This window comes from Lacerta agilis, chromosome 1 (assembly GCF_009819535.1).
Source record: "Lacerta agilis isolate rLacAgi1 chromosome 1, rLacAgi1.pri, whole genome shotgun sequence".
NCBI lineage: Eukaryota > Metazoa > Chordata > Lepidosauria > Squamata > Lacertidae > Lacerta > Lacerta agilis.
This window is the reverse complement of record NC_046312.1, coordinates 84,133,873-84,148,489: the sequence shown is the minus strand read 5'-3', so window position 1 is coordinate 84,148,489 and position 14,617 is coordinate 84,133,873. Positions and strand designations below refer to the sequence as shown.

Genomic DNA, 14,617 nt, shown 5'->3' with positions numbered 1-14,617 from the left:
ACAAAATCCCCATGAATATAAAATGCCACTATGACTCACAGCTAATTATGGGAAGAGTGTATACAGAGGAATAATCTAACAATGAATCTACATTCAGAATTTTCAATACTATAACCAGCAGAAAATGAAACAGACAACAAATAAACTTTTCTTTATTACCAGTGCCAGTAGTATCCTAATACCTAAAATATTTTATCTCATTGATAATCTTTTGTAAGCCAGTTTGAGGGCCTCTTGGAACCACAAAACAGGATTAAAATATTCTAAGTAACTAAATAATGAAACATCTACGTATTATTTTCTCCCAAGGTTTAGAGTTGTGTTTTTTTTATCCTCCTTGCTCTATGAGTACACTTGAACAGGACACCTCAATAATTCACAGTGCAATACAGTAGGATCAGTGTTCTAGAAAGCAGAAAAAGAGTAAGTCTCTAAGGAAAGTTCAAGTGACAGCTAAATGGACTTGAAAAGGACAGTTGTTCAGAGGCACACAGCTCCTGTATGACTTCAAAACAAAAAGCCTTTGAGATTCTGAGGTACCTGAAATATCTTTGGCATTCCTCCAGCATTGTAGTGAATCGCCAGAGTCACTTTGCTATCCTTATCAACTACTTCGAATGTCCCTTCTTTCCATTTTGTAGTCCCAGTCTGTATGCTGCGCAAGCGAATAGACCCACGTAATTTCAGTGGAGCCATGTTTTCATACAACTAGTTTATGAAAATAATGAAGTTTGCTTTTAAACACAAATCCTGTTTTAGAAAGAAAGGAACGAAGTTAGCAGCTTCTCAATAACCATCTTCAAAACTAAGCAACTGTTTTAAATCAAAGAGCTATATTATTTTTACAGATTGTTATCCCATCTTTCAGGGTATGTACTCAGTGTGCACAGACTCTTTTTGAAATGAGTATTGGCGCCCCAAAGATTATTAAATCTGCTCTATGTTACTTAAGTCATTTTTTAAAAAAAACAAAGTAGGTAATTGAGAACAGGTATCACAAAAAACCAATAGAGTATGGAATTAAACTTGATAACGCTTGACAATTTACTAGCACCACCCACATTTTAACCACTGCTGAAGTTGATGGGGAAGGCATATGTACCAACATGTTTCTAGGGAAACTTGGGAACTCTTCAAGTTTCCATGTACAGCAGGTCACTCTGCTACCGTAATCACTGTGGCCAAGCTGTCTTTTGGTTGTATTTGCTGCATCAATTACAGCTGAGCAAAGGCATTCTGTGCCATTGAAGATACCTGTGCCTCCAGTGAGAGGTTTGTATCCAGGGTACGCCCAGTCAATGCACCTGCTCCTTCTAGGGCAGTGTAAACCCCATTAAGAGGTAATTCCCCTCATTCCTGGAACCAACAAGCCACAGCATCTCATTTCTTAGCAGGATTCAACTTCAATTCAATTTGCCCTCATCCAGCCCATTACAGTGGCCTGGCAATGGGTCCAGAATTTGCATAACTTCAACTGACTAATGTAAGTAAAGCTCAAAGTCATCCACACATTGGTGGCACTAAGTTCCCTGAAGAACTCCATGGATTAACTTCCATGCGGATGAACAAAGTACAGTGGTGCCCTGCTAGACGAATGCCTCGCTCGACGAAAAACTCGCTAGACGAACGGCATTCATCTAGCGGAAGCTGCCCCGCAAGACGAAAAAGTCTATGGGGCTGCCTCGCAAGACGAATTTTTTTTTTCGTCTAGCGAAAACCGCGATTTGCATTGGTGCTTCGCTAGACGAAAAAATCGCTAGACGAAAATACTCACAGAACGAATTATTTTCGTCTAGCGAGGCACCACTGTATTGCAACACCACCCCTCCAGTGTTCGAAACTCTCATTGTTCTAGGCGCATGAGCAGTTTCTGAGTTCTGGGCGCAGTACTGTGCCTAAGATTTCAGATTAAAACTGCAGAGTGGAAGGAAAGGAGGAACTTTTTCTGCTTCCCCACTTCCAGCTACTCTCTAAGGACTAGAGAAGAGACACACTAATAATATTAGGGGGTGGGCAGGGAAAGGACTAGACCATGTGAAAAATGAACATAATATTTTAGCTGCAGTTCATTCATTTTCAGCTTTGCTTTCTTGTTTTTAAAAAAGATTGCCTAGACATTCTGTTGTTGCACCCATAACCTAGGTTTAAGGTGCCATTTAGCTCCTAGCTTTCATATGTTAGTTTCTAACACTCATTACACCCCTCTAGTACTGTCCCATAAGTTGAAGTACAACCAGTGCAACATTATATCCTCCACTAAACAAAAGCCACTGAGAAATCCAGCAGACTCAACAAGGTCACACTACCCTGCCTCACTCCCAGAGGTCATCTATCAGGGTGACCAAAGCAATTTCAGTCCCAAACAAGACTAAAAGTGATCAAGATAACCAGTCTCTTTCATGAGCATTTGCAGCTAAGTGGCCACCACTCTCTTAATATGTTAAGGGAACCGTAGGCATGTGCCAAGTCCTGTCTTCTGGCTTGCCTGGTTCATTATTAGAATTTGAGTACTGTATATCAGCATGTACTATAAAGTTGTTTCTTTAGCATTTTATTTTATTGTGAATTCTGCAAGTCACTTTGAGAGCCTTCTGGGACCATAAAACCTGATATGTGTATTTAACAAAGAAAAAGGAAGAATTAAATATGCAATCCTATACACACTTACTTAGGAGTAAGCATCACTGAATTCAATGGGACTTACTTCAGAGCAGGCATGTACAGAATTGCACAGTAAGTGAGCACATACTGAAAAAAGTGGAGTGTAAATCCTTATATGCACTAGAACTATGCACAAAAAGTGCCTAAACTCCACAGCAGTCACAAAGACCATCAGGAGCCTTAATGTTCTAAATATAACAGCATTACAATCCATTATTTTAACAGGTACAGTACAGAGACATTGCACTTTTCAGCCCAGCCTATTTTCACAAAATAGGAACCACTTGTTCCAAACAGATCATAATCTACAACAACTGTTTAGGGCAAACAAGTGTACTTGCAAGGTCAACAGTAAAGAATGTTGGGTGGATTTTCAACACATATATCACCTCAGCAAAGAGTTCAAGGCAAACAAAGAAACGGTGGTAAAAGACATGGTGGAACCCTAATGGAGATCTGTGCCCTTACTATCATTTCCTCACCAAACTCTGTTGTATTTGTGAATGCTTTCACTGCAAAGCCAGCAGGAACCCAGTCACCTGAATACTGTACACTGACTTGGAAAGTGGTTGCTTGACCCTTGCAAGTAAATTTCTGATCAGCTGGACAAAGCTAAAACCAGCCAAGTCTACATTTCAGAAGGGTGACGTGAACAATCCCAAGAGGAACAGAGCAGGACCGGGAAAGCACTAATTGCCGAAGCTGCGTTGTTCTTAGCCTTTGTCGTGTGTTTGCGAGCAGCCCGGCAAACAGAAATTCCCCACGAGGAGAAGCAACAGCTTCTCTCGTACCATCTCTACGTGCTGCCTGGAGCAAGGCTAGTAAGCTGGCTACCCAACCGGCCGCTACGTCTTGGGGCCTTGGGTGCGCCTGGGAGGGGCAGCTAAACCAGCGGGGGGAAAGCAACACAGAGGGAGGAGGGCCAGCTTTGGAGCAGCTGCACCGTAGTCGGAGAGCGGCCAGCCGGCTGGGCCTGAGGAAGCGAAAGGGGCCAGGCTAAGGTCAAGGGCGCGGGGTGGTGGGGGGGAGAGAGAGAGACGCTGAGGCGCGGCGACCCTCCCCCTTCAGCTGCTACGGAGACCCCACCTCCGCCTCCACGGCCGGCCGGTCGCCGCCCACGCACAGCCTCCGCCCCCCCCGACCCTTCCCTGCTCCGCGAGTGCCAATGGGGCTCCCTCGTGCCCTCGCCCGCAGTCAGCCGCTCCAAGGATGCCCCAAGACCCGCCGCCACTGCCCGGGCGCACTCACCGGCGATGGCGGGCGTGCGGCAGCTTTCCCTTCCACCTTCCGCTTCCTCACAGACCACTCACGGCCTGGACGTTGTCTCCCTGCTGCTGCTGCTGCTGCTGCCGCCGCCGCCACTGCCGCCTCCTTCCTTCCTACTTCGGGGTTATTCTCCACTTTAGCCCCGGCGCCGGCCTGGCCTGGCTCGCTTTGACCCACCGCGGCCCGGCCTCCTCTTAGCTTAGTGGAAAGGGCAGATGGCGGGAACCAGATCAGCCGCGCCACAGTCCGCCTGACGCAAGCACGCAGCACGCAAAAAAGGGGAAAAAAAACAACCGCGCGACGGGAGGAGGAAGAGGAACGACGAGGGGGGAATCCCTACGTCATCACGGCGACGGCTGGCTGGCTTTCTCCGCCGTCCACAAGGCTTAGCGAAAGAAGCAACTTTTACTCGAGAAGTGACGACGACGCTCGTAACTTCTGCGCACGCGCATACTCGTGCTTTTCTTTTTTTTTAGTTCGCTCAAAGATATCATGGCGCATGCGTCCGGCCAGTCTCCTTGGGCCTACCGCTGAGGCCCAGAGAGAGGTCAGAGGTCGCGGCAGTAGCAGGAGCAGCGGCGGCGGCAGAGCCAGGAGGAAGAGGCGGCGACCTCTGCTTCGATCCATGATGGCGGCGGCTGAAGTAGAAGAGGCCTCCTGAGCTCTACTTCGCGCAGAAGTTCCGACCATGCACAGCTTGGCAACGGCCGCGGTAAGTCTAGGCCCCGTGCCGCTTGCCGTTTCCACGCAGGGCGACGAGGGCCTTGGCTGAGAAGCGTGAGAGGCACCCTCCCCCTTCTCTCTCCCTCTCTCTCTCCTCATTGGTCGGAGAGATATGGGGAGGGGGGCACAGAACGGAGCGGGGCTCTATTTTCCCGCCAAATTGCCCTCCTAAGGAACGGGCGTCTTCTAACGGCCTTTCCTCCTGCGCGAGGCGGCGGCCTTTGCTGTCCTCTAAGGGGAGGCAATAGGAGCTTCTCCGCAGGCTTCTCCCTTCAGGTGCTCTTGCATGAGCCAAGCGTCGCTTGTGTGCGTTTTCCATATGCTAATCTATGCGGGTTCCTAATTGCCCATTGCTCAATGCTGCTGGATTAAAAAGTGGCTCGAGAGGCTGGATGCAGATGCATATAGACAGACACGTATCTCCCGTTTCCTGACGGGCGCACCGCGACCACTTTCATTCAAGCGCCTCTCAACAAGGCTTGCCGAGCTTCTCTCTTAAATAGTTTCACGTCTGCAATAATGTGCCGCCACAAAGCAGGGTTTACTTCTCTTTCATCTGTTGTCTTGGAAGTCTGTTCATAACCGCGCTTGCATGAAAGTAAGCCCGACACTGAGTTGAATTCGATTTTTCTCTCGGTGTTTACGATTGCAGCCTTAAAATGCAAACATTCCACGTGGGACACTCATTCATGTTTTAATTTAACAGTGACGTGGCTCGTGTGCATTGCTTGTAATGAGAGAAGTGGTGATGATAATGGGAAGTAAAATAACTTGGTTAGTAGTAGTCAAAAACCCATATTAGATAACTAGGTACCCCTTTGCAGCATCTTCACAGGACTTGCTGTGCAATGTTTACTTTCTAGCCACCAGTAGGCGAATTAATCCAGAATTATTCAGTTTGAGCACTTGCTTGTTGGCTTTGAGTTTAATACTCTTAAGGCTGCTTGCTAAGTAGAGATATGTAAATAACTTGATTTATTTTGCTAGGCTGACTTAAGTAGTTTGTCTCTTCTGGCTCAGTTAGTATTTATGGGTTTTACCCAGTAAAAATCACCAGTAGTAGTAGTAATAATAATAATAATACCAATTTAATTAGTTATACCCTGCCCATCTGACTGGGTTGTCCCAGCCACTCTTGGCAGCTTTCAACATATATAGTAAACACTATATCAACTTTGGGTGAAACTGTACATAACGAAGAACATGGAATTGCTTCTAAAAACTGCAGTTTCATGTTAAAAACCCTCCTTATCCTTTCTATATTGTACAGTACAGTAATTGAAATACGGTATAGAAATTAAATAAAACAATAAACATGTAATGAATTGTATTCATGAACATGTAATGAATTGTAGAACTAGGTTCTACTCAGTAGACCCACTGAAAATTATGAGCCTTAGTTAGCCATGTCCACTAACCTTAATGTGTCTGCTCAGTGTGACTAACTTTGGATAGAATAATATTGCAATACATATCGCTGATCATGTTATGCAGGAGGGTAGAGAGAACTTCACACAGGTTTGCTGTTTTTTTGTGGCAGCTCTATCTCACCTAGTTCTGGTCTTTTGACAGTTCACTCAGGTGAAACAGAATTTGTGCTAGCTCCACTAATAAGCAGTACCACTGTCTGACATAATATTTAGGCATTTTCTTACTTGTATTATACTTACTGTAGTTTTAAGTGGATCTGCCACTTCAGATGGTGAACACTTGACTTTTTCAGGTCTTGACAATCTTAATAGCAGACTTTAGTCTAATTAGTGCATTTATTTTTATCAAGTTCATGCTGAAGTTCTGGAACTGTGGATATTTAATGGATAGGGTAGGCACACCACTACAGCATCCATCACTGGAAAAACAATTTTAAAGATCTTTCCATTTACCATGAAGGTAATTATGAAATGAGGCCTCTTGAAGGGCTATAAAAATAATTTCCTTTGCAAAGTACCTTCATATGCTTTAAGACAAGTGAAATAGTAAGTGACTAGAAATGTCTAGCTTACAAAAGCAATACTGTAGCAATTATCCTGAAAAAGGTCTCTTATATTCAATTTTTTATTACTGTGGTTGCCTGAATTTCTATAAGTAATGGAAAGATAAGCTTGTCTCTTATGCTGCTGCTCAGATAAAACATATTTTCAGACTGATCTCCGTGTTGAACTGCCACAGTTGGATCATGGGGTGTTATCAGCCTTTCTTTCCTGCAACTTTCCACTCCTGTATTTGTCCCTGAATCTATTGTTCTGTGACTGGAGCCAACTGTTCAACATGTTGACACTATGAGCCATTTTAAACACAATTATTTCACAGCCATTTTAAACACAATTATTCCCCCCCCCCAGCTGTGACATATTCCTTCCCCTGTGCTGTTATTGTGCCTTGGCTAGAAGCAAGTCCCACTAAAATATGTGGGACTTAATCTCAACTATGTTTACTTGGAAGTGTCTACTAATCACTCCTGATCACCCTTGAGTTTTGTACAAGGTTGTATTACTGTTTATACTGATTTGACTTGGGACCAAAGGCCTTGACTTGAACCTTTTGTCTTCCTTTAAAGCCTGTGCCAACGGCACTGGCTCAGGTTGATCGAGAGAAGATTTATCAGTGGATCAATGAGCTTTCCAGCCCAGAGACTCGTGAGAATGCACTGCTGGAGCTGAGTAAAAAGCGAGAGTCTGTCCCTGATCTCGCACCAATGTTGTGGCACTCTTTTGGTACAATTGCAGCTCTCTTACAGGTAGGTAGGATATTACTTTTAACTGAAATAGCTTGCTAGACTCTTGCAAGCAATCTGCTAGATGTCTTTCTGAATGTCTTGAGATACTGAGGGTCTTGAAATTCTGTTTCCTGACCTAATAAAAGTTTGGGACAATAGAAGATGGCAATGAAGAACTTGAGCCACCTAAGTAAGAAATCTTATTGGGGCATATGTATTTTAGTTCCTGTCTGATATGTTGCAGCTTTTGTAGCTAGCTCTGTGCTGTTAGTGTGGGGGCAGAAATTCTATCAAACTGAGTCATAAGTAATTAGTGGGAGGATTTTGACTCTGAATATTGGAGTGCTTAAATGTGTGGTAAAATTTTCACACAAATATTTCCTGTTTCCTTTCTTTCATAGGAAATTGTAAATATCTATCCATCTATAAATCCACCAACTTTGACAGCTCATCAGTCCAACAGAGTCTGCAATGCTCTGGCACTTCTGCAGTGTGTTGCATCGCATCCGGAAACAAGGTTAATATACTTGGGTGTATTGGATCTCTGGAAAAAATAACTTTTGGTTAGTGAGGAATATGCCCAGATTAGAGAAAATATGCTGCTGCCAAGCCTCTTTATCTGCAGGACTCTGTATCCATATCTACCGGTAGTACAGTAGCAGAACTATATTCTCAGTCAAATCCACACCATACATTAAAAGCACATGGTATCTGTAACTTCCTGGTTTTTACACTGTTTTTAGAGTGCATTAGTGACTTGAATCAACTCAGTGAAGAAAACTAGTTTTACAGGCATACAATATTTCCTCATATTTCTTCTCTTTCTAAAAGTGAGGTCCTAATTCAGTTCTCTAGCCTTCACAAAGTAACTCTCTGTAAGCAAATATCCAAAAGATACATTCTAGCTCTGAATTTTATTTTTATTTTTTTGAGGGAGCAGTGTGATTACGGTGAATGCATTGTGGTGGTGGCGGAGATAAGTTCTGAGAGAGATGTAGCATCATGTCTGTTCTAGGAGGGAGTTCCCAGAATAAGAAGATGGTTTATGGTAGTAAAGCAGAAGTAAATACTGTATCATGTGGAGAGATATAGGAGCAAAAAGGTGAGATAAGATCTTGGAAAGCTTTAAGGGCAAGGAGCTAGGGCCCTAGGGCCTTAATACCAGGTTAGATGGCCACTTGGTCCTTTTTATCTGGATATGCCAGGGGTTGAAACAGAGTACTTGCCTGCAAATGGTATGAACTACTGTCGAACTATGGTCCCTCACTAGCTAGACTAGCTAAAAGCACATTGGCAACATTCATTAGTACTTTTCTGGTTCTAGAATAGCTTGTGTGACATTGCACCCCTTACGTTTTCCCAGTAATGATCAAGGCGAGTATGACATCAGATAAGTAGCACAGGATAGGGAGCTGTGTTCTGTGAGAACTGGGATAGAATTAATATGTCAGTGCAACCAGCAGAAAAAGGTGGTTCCAGACAAAAAATGTCCCAGTTCACATGAATTTGTGTCCACTTTCCCACTTTGGGATCTTCCTGCTGTCCATAGTCTAATACTTAGTGATACTTCCTCTTTATTGTTTTTGCTGCCACAGTGTTGTTGAGTATTAATACCTACAACACCTTTAACAGCTCTTGGCTATTACGTTACTAAATTGTATCTTCCAAATTTGCTCTTTTGCCAAATGCTTTTTTCTCCCTTTGTCTAGGTCAGCCTTCCTTGCTGCTCACATCCCTCTCTTCTTGTATCCCTTCTTGCACACTGTCAGCAAGACTCGGCCCTTCGAGTACCTACGACTCACAAGTCTTGGAGTAATTGGTAAGTGACTGTGATGCTGGGAATGGTAAGTCCTCATCAGTTTGTGGGTCAGAAAAGGGTTTTGATCTGATTTGAACTCTTCTGAGACTCAGCCATGCATTGTAAAAGAGGGAATTCTAACATTCCAGAGAAATACAGAATCATGTAGCAGACTCTCATTTCTAGAAATAATTTCCATGTTGTTCCTCTTTACTGCTGTTAGCACCTGGGATTTTGGGAAGTACACCAGTCCTGGGCCCAATTCAAAGTTATGTATTTTTGTGTTTTTATATTGTAAATCCTGTGATCCTCAGATGAATGACAAATTTCCAGTCCCATGATCTCAAATTACCTTAGGGAAAGATGGAAATAACAGGGCTGGGAATCCTAGAACACTGAAGGAATCATTACCAATGCGCACCCTATCTATCCAATCAAATACACAACTTCAGTGTGCTCATAGAGGTAATGGTTAGTACTTGCAACTATGTACTGTAACCTCATGGACCACACCTGAAATTTTTCAGGAAGCTTTATTTGGTGCAGCATGCAACAAGCTGCCTTTTTAAAGGCATTGAGAAGCCACATAGCCAGCCAATGCAGAAGCAGCTGCACGGGCTCCTAGCTAGCTGACAGGGCTAGCAGCTCTATAAAGATCATAGCAGCATCTCTTTGGGTGATTGAACCCAATGAGTTAAAAAAGGTTTAGTGTATTATGTTCAGTGGTCTTCATGATTAACTTTGATGGACAATCCAAAACTTGCAGTTGCCAACCTCCCCTCACACCCATCCTACCCTGGTAAACCACACACACAGTGCAAGGAGAGTATTCTGGTTTGAGTACCACTGCTTAAAAGCATCCTAGCACCATTGCAGATCAGTGCCCCCCATCTGTTTTTTGGGAGTGGAGGACCAATGAGAAGAGCAGCCAGTTGGATACCACAATTGTAAGATGCACAGAGCATCTTGCAGTAGTAACATTCAGCCATGCCACTGCCCAACAACTCACACCTTTCCTCTGAACCTCGGAGCTGGAGAGAAGACAGAGATTGCAGCACAACTGCCAGAGCAATCTCTACCCGCCACTGCAGCTTCACAATGGAAAGTGTGACTGGCTACTTGCCATAAGGTAGTGCTATACTTGCATTGGCAAGCATGACAAATGGAATTGCTGGAATTTTCCTGTGTTCTATAGGTAAGATTATAACAAGCTTCATTGGCTAAAGGAGAAATTTGTGATTGGTGGAGGAAAGGTTAAAAGGCTGCTATTTCAATAAAATAATAATCCTTAGTATTTGCTCCTGAGTTCTTGGGAGCTCAACCGTGTGCTTACCCAGTAATTTTCCACTTCTTCTCCAGACTGCACTGATTTTCTGTTAGCCCTGGTTGTTTCCTGTATACATGTTTCTGTTAGGCCTTTGCAAAGTTATATGAAGCAGTTTGGGTTTTTTGCTTATATTTCAAAGGCGCCCTGGTGAAGACAGATGAGCAAGAAGTAATCAACTTTTTACTGACAACGGAAATTATCCCTTTGTGCTTACGCATCATGGAGTCTGGCAGCGAACTTTCCAAAACGGTATTGCTTTTAGTGTAATGAAGTGGTTTTAGTTTCTTGACTGTTTTCTCTTTACTTTCCAATGCATCATGTTCCTGCATGCAGCAGACTTCTCCATCTGAGGTTAGCTGGCTGTTTCTCTCTGAGGAGTGATTGCAGATGTACCCACTTCAAATTGTCATGATTGGCTGCCTCTTTCAAAACACTACTATGAGAAGAAAGCTGGATAGGACATTTATTCTCTTTTTGTGCAGTTTCTCACCCAATGTGCTTTTATACTCATTTCTTGCTGCAACTCTGCAGTACCAGTATCAGTTATTTGAGAAGCCTGCAGGTGGTGCCTGTGTGCTTCTCAAGATCCTTAGCATCTTTTATGTCACATCCACGAGTCAGTTTATTCCTAGTCAAACCTTTATGCATCTGTCACTCTTCATTAGGTTATTAATTTTAGCTAGCCACCAACCTGTAACTTTTGTCTGCAAAATTTAAGCAGGTTTCTTCCTCTGGTCAACAGGATCAATAAAATTTTAGTTGCTAGCACCAAGATAGATAATTTCAGTACCCGCTTCTCCTCTTGTCAGTGCTATATGAGGTTTTATTTGGTTTCATAGTGGGCAAAATCTCTTCTCATAGCTCTTCTCCCAACAAGCTCCTTGTCCTCCAGCTTTGCTGAGTTTTTGGTGATACAACATCCCACCCTAATCCTGCACAGTCTGCAATTCAAGTGTTTGTTCAACCCAATTCTCTTCTGTCTTTCAGGTTGCTACTTTTATTCTACAAAAGATCTTATTGGATGATACGGGGTTGGCTTATATCTGTCAGACTTACGAACGATTTTCTCACGTTGCAATGATATTGGTATGTGGCTTTGATTGTAAAGGGCTTGGTAACTCAGCATTGCTCCTGCATTTAGGGGAACTAAATGCTCTTTGGTGGAAAGTGAATGCAGTTTGGATCTTTGTATTAGACATGTCTAATCATAACAGCAGGGCCACCTCTTCATACTCCTAATCTCAAGGAAGAAATATGCCAGAGCATTACATAGCAACACAATTCATGGTGTTATGTCTGTGTGAAAGCACTCCCATTTTTGAGGAGACTGGTTCTCCAACACCTAAGGAGCAAGTCACTGCTAATGCTTGACAGTGTTTCATGGGGTGAGAAATATTAGAGACAGAATTAGCTTTCCAGACATTTGCCTTGCTTTTTAGGAGCTTATACTTTACAATTTAAATTAAACTGTGGTGGGGATGAGGAGCAGCAAAAGGTAACAAAGAATAAACGTGAACAAATGCTGTTACACATACTTAATCAGCAAATGTCCTTGTTCTAAATTCTCTGTTTTTAAACCAGGGTAAAATGGTCCTGCAGCTTTCCAAGGAGCCTTCTGCCAGGCTGCTGAAACATGTGGTCCGTTGTTACCTCCGCCTTTCTGATAATCCAAGGTAGACACCTTAGAAGTTTCTTGGGATTTCTTGATAGGGTGGGGTGCAGGTTGGTGTTGCGCTGCAGAACCAGGGACAGTTGCACTTTGCAGTGCCAGGATGGGGGTACAGCTCCTTCTGTATCTCCAGAGCAAATCAAGCATAACCTGGCAATTCTTACAATAAATGCCAGGAGCTTAGAGTCCAACTAGTTTCTTCTGACTGCCTCATCAAGATTCTGAAGACTGAAGCAAGATCATGTAAGATTATACTTATTTTAGCGCCAGAGTCTTCTCACTGTTCAGGAGCATGTATTGACAGTAATTATGATAGAGTTTATAATATTTTCCCCTTCAGTCTCTAACTGCAAACATGTCTCTGTTTATTAAGCCAGCCAGCAGTCATCATGTGCTTGACTGTTTTGGATGCCTAACATTAGGCAAGTCATTAATCTTCCTTCATAAGTCACATTCTGACTCAGTTGGTCAAGGTGGAGAAGATGCAGGATAGTGTATGGAGTTGAAGTGACTATCCTGTGGCCTCCAAATGTCATTGGACTCCAACCTCCATCAGTGCCAGTTAGCATAGCCAGTGGTCAGGGATGCTGTGAGTTATCCAGCAAATGTCTGTGGTGCCACAATTTAGCCACCCCTGGTATAAAGAATGTGGTCGTACTCTGCAGGTATGTGTAGATGCCTCTGATACAAAGGACAGCAATTGTAGCCTTAAGTATTCAAGAGGGGGGCTTGCTCCCCTCTTGTCCATGTGAGTTTATTTGTTGGCCCCCCTCTTTCTTGTCTCCTGATGTAGGGCACGGGAAGCCCTCAGGCAGTGCCTTCCTGACCAGCTGAAAGACACCACCTTTGCCCAGGTTCTGAAAGACGATACTACCACCAAGCGTTGGCTGGCACAGCTGGTCAAGAATCTGCAGGAAGGCCAAGTCACCGACCCCAGGGGCATCCCCCTTCCTCCGCAGTGACAGCCAAGGAGGTGGCAGAACCCAGGAGGAAACAGCTCAGGTTTACAGAGAGCCAGGAACCAATGACCTCTTCCAGATCCTGTCAGGCATGGTTGGGCAGCTTCTTGGACTGTCAGTAGCTACCTGGACTGCAGGCCCTTTCTATAGCAATGTCTCACCATGCCTCTGAGGATTATGACACCAGCAAACACAGTTGGGACAGAGAAGCCCTCTTTAGGGTGTGGGCTTTGTTACGATGATCAGTTGAGTACCAAGCTGGGCAGTGCTGCTACCAATGGCATATCTACCTTTGTGGTTCGGTGCGGCAGGCTTGGGAAGTATTCCTCAGTTTCTTTGTTATTCAGTGTTTACATGTAAGTTCAATAAAGGTTGGTCTGATCATTTGACCCTCTTAGGAGTACCTTTTGAGCTGAATCTAGCTCTAAGCAGAGGAGGCCTGTTTCCCTTTTCCCAACTGGGAATTGCGCTTTCATAAGAGGAGCCCCATTGATCCTAAAAAAAAAAAAAAAAAGTTCAGCCTTTGGGGCTGAAGCCCAATCTCGGGGGGATTGGGAGAGGGATGATAACATAGTATATCCACAGGTTCTTAAAGGATTGTTCCTGGTATGTCAGAAGGCAGAGACTTCCTGGACTCCATTCCTTTGGCCACACATTAGAACAGTACCTGCCTCTGTATTTGAACCAGTGTCAAATGTTCTATGGATGATCCTCCACCACCTAGTCAGTAAGATCCAGAATGCCACCAAAACATTCCTTCAGCATTCAAACTGTGCCAGAGGAGAAAGTTGTTGCATGGATGCCATGGCCAGCAAGCCATGTGGCCTTCCATTTTGTAGCAGCCCATGCCTCTGGTTAGGGTTGGGTTAACCCTAAGGGTGAACAAAACAGACAGGGACCAAGAGCTATTTCAGGCAGTCGGTAAAGGCTGCAGGTATTTCAGCCTTGCTGGCTAGTGCTGGAAAGCGTAATGGCTGCAAAATGCAAGGGCTCTCATGCTCTTTATCTTATCCTTCCCCTGCTACCAGGCTAAGTGCATCCAATTTATCACCTTGAACCTGCTCCTGTTTGTTGGCGTCTACGATGGATGAGGAGCTATTAAGCAGTCAGCAGAGACAGCCTCTCCCCTGCCCTCTAAATGAGAGAAGCAAACAAAAAGAAGGGGAGGGAGTTCTGAGGGAGGGGGAAAACAATTCAAGTTGTTTGTCAGTTGCACAACAAGGCTGGGAGCAGGTGGCTTCTGGTCCCTTGCCAAATCCCTTGGCCTCAGCACCTGCTGCTGTTTTGGGTAGGAACCTATCTTCCGTTTCCTCTCTTTTCTTTGCTGATGGCTGGCCATGCCATGCCAAGGGTGTCTTAACTCTTCCCTCTCCATGGACTGCTTTTGCTCTTACAGCGGCTCCGTTTTATAACAGCCTTGTTTTATCCATCCCTGCCTTGAGTGGACTTTACCAACTGCTTTCTGTTTTGTAACTTGAATAAAAAATAAGCCAAATGA

General features: G+C 44.1%; 2 protein-coding genes across 5 annotated transcripts in view; one reads left to right on the top strand and one right to left on the bottom strand.

Annotated features, from left to right (window-relative positions):
• Nucleotides 1–4,201, bottom strand: part of USP37 (ubiquitin specific peptidase 37) — a 32,654-nt gene extending 28,453 nt beyond the window's left edge. For both annotated transcript variants that reach the window (XM_033160970.1, XM_033160979.1), the window contains exons 1-2: nucleotides 3,910–4,201; nucleotides 541–750 (exon numbers count right to left, since the gene is read on the bottom strand). In XM_033160970.1, the coding sequence (XP_033016861.1) occupies nucleotides 541–696 (156 nt within the window). In that variant the 5' untranslated portion in view covers nucleotides 697–750; nucleotides 3,910–4,201. The remainder of the gene's footprint in view (nucleotides 1–540; nucleotides 751–3,909) is intronic.
• Nucleotides 4,202–4,491: 290 nt separating this feature from the next.
• Nucleotides 4,492–14,617, top strand: CNOT9 (CCR4-NOT transcription complex subunit 9). Of its 3 annotated transcripts, none has more exons than XM_033161011.1 (8): nucleotides 4,492–4,639; nucleotides 7,208–7,387; nucleotides 7,768–7,883; nucleotides 9,076–9,185; nucleotides 10,631–10,740; nucleotides 11,479–11,577; nucleotides 12,073–12,164; nucleotides 12,954–14,617. In XM_033161011.1, exons 1-8 carry the CDS (start codon nucleotides 4,616–4,618, stop codon nucleotides 13,120–13,122), a joined length of 900 nt encoding a protein of 299 aa, XP_033016902.1. In that variant the 5' UTR covers nucleotides 4,492–4,615; the 3' UTR covers nucleotides 13,123–14,617. The 3 variants fall into 3 exon arrangements, with proteins under 3 accessions (XP_033016902.1, XP_033016891.1, XP_033016883.1); XM_033161000.1 differs by having other exon boundaries at nucleotides 12,951–14,617; XM_033160992.1 differs by having other exon boundaries at nucleotides 12,948–14,617.

Coding starts and splice junctions, on each gene's coding strand:
- CNOT9 (XM_033160992.1), top strand. CDS start 4,616: ATGCACAGCTTGGCAACGGCCGCG. Junction 9,186..10,630: donor CACAAGTCTTGGAGTAATTG/GTAAGTGACTGT, acceptor TATATTTCAAAG/GCGCCCTGGTGAAGACAGAT. Junction 12,165..12,947: donor CGCCTTTCTGATAATCCAAG/GTAGACACCTTA, acceptor TCTTGTCTCCTG/ATGTAGGGCACGGGAAGCCC.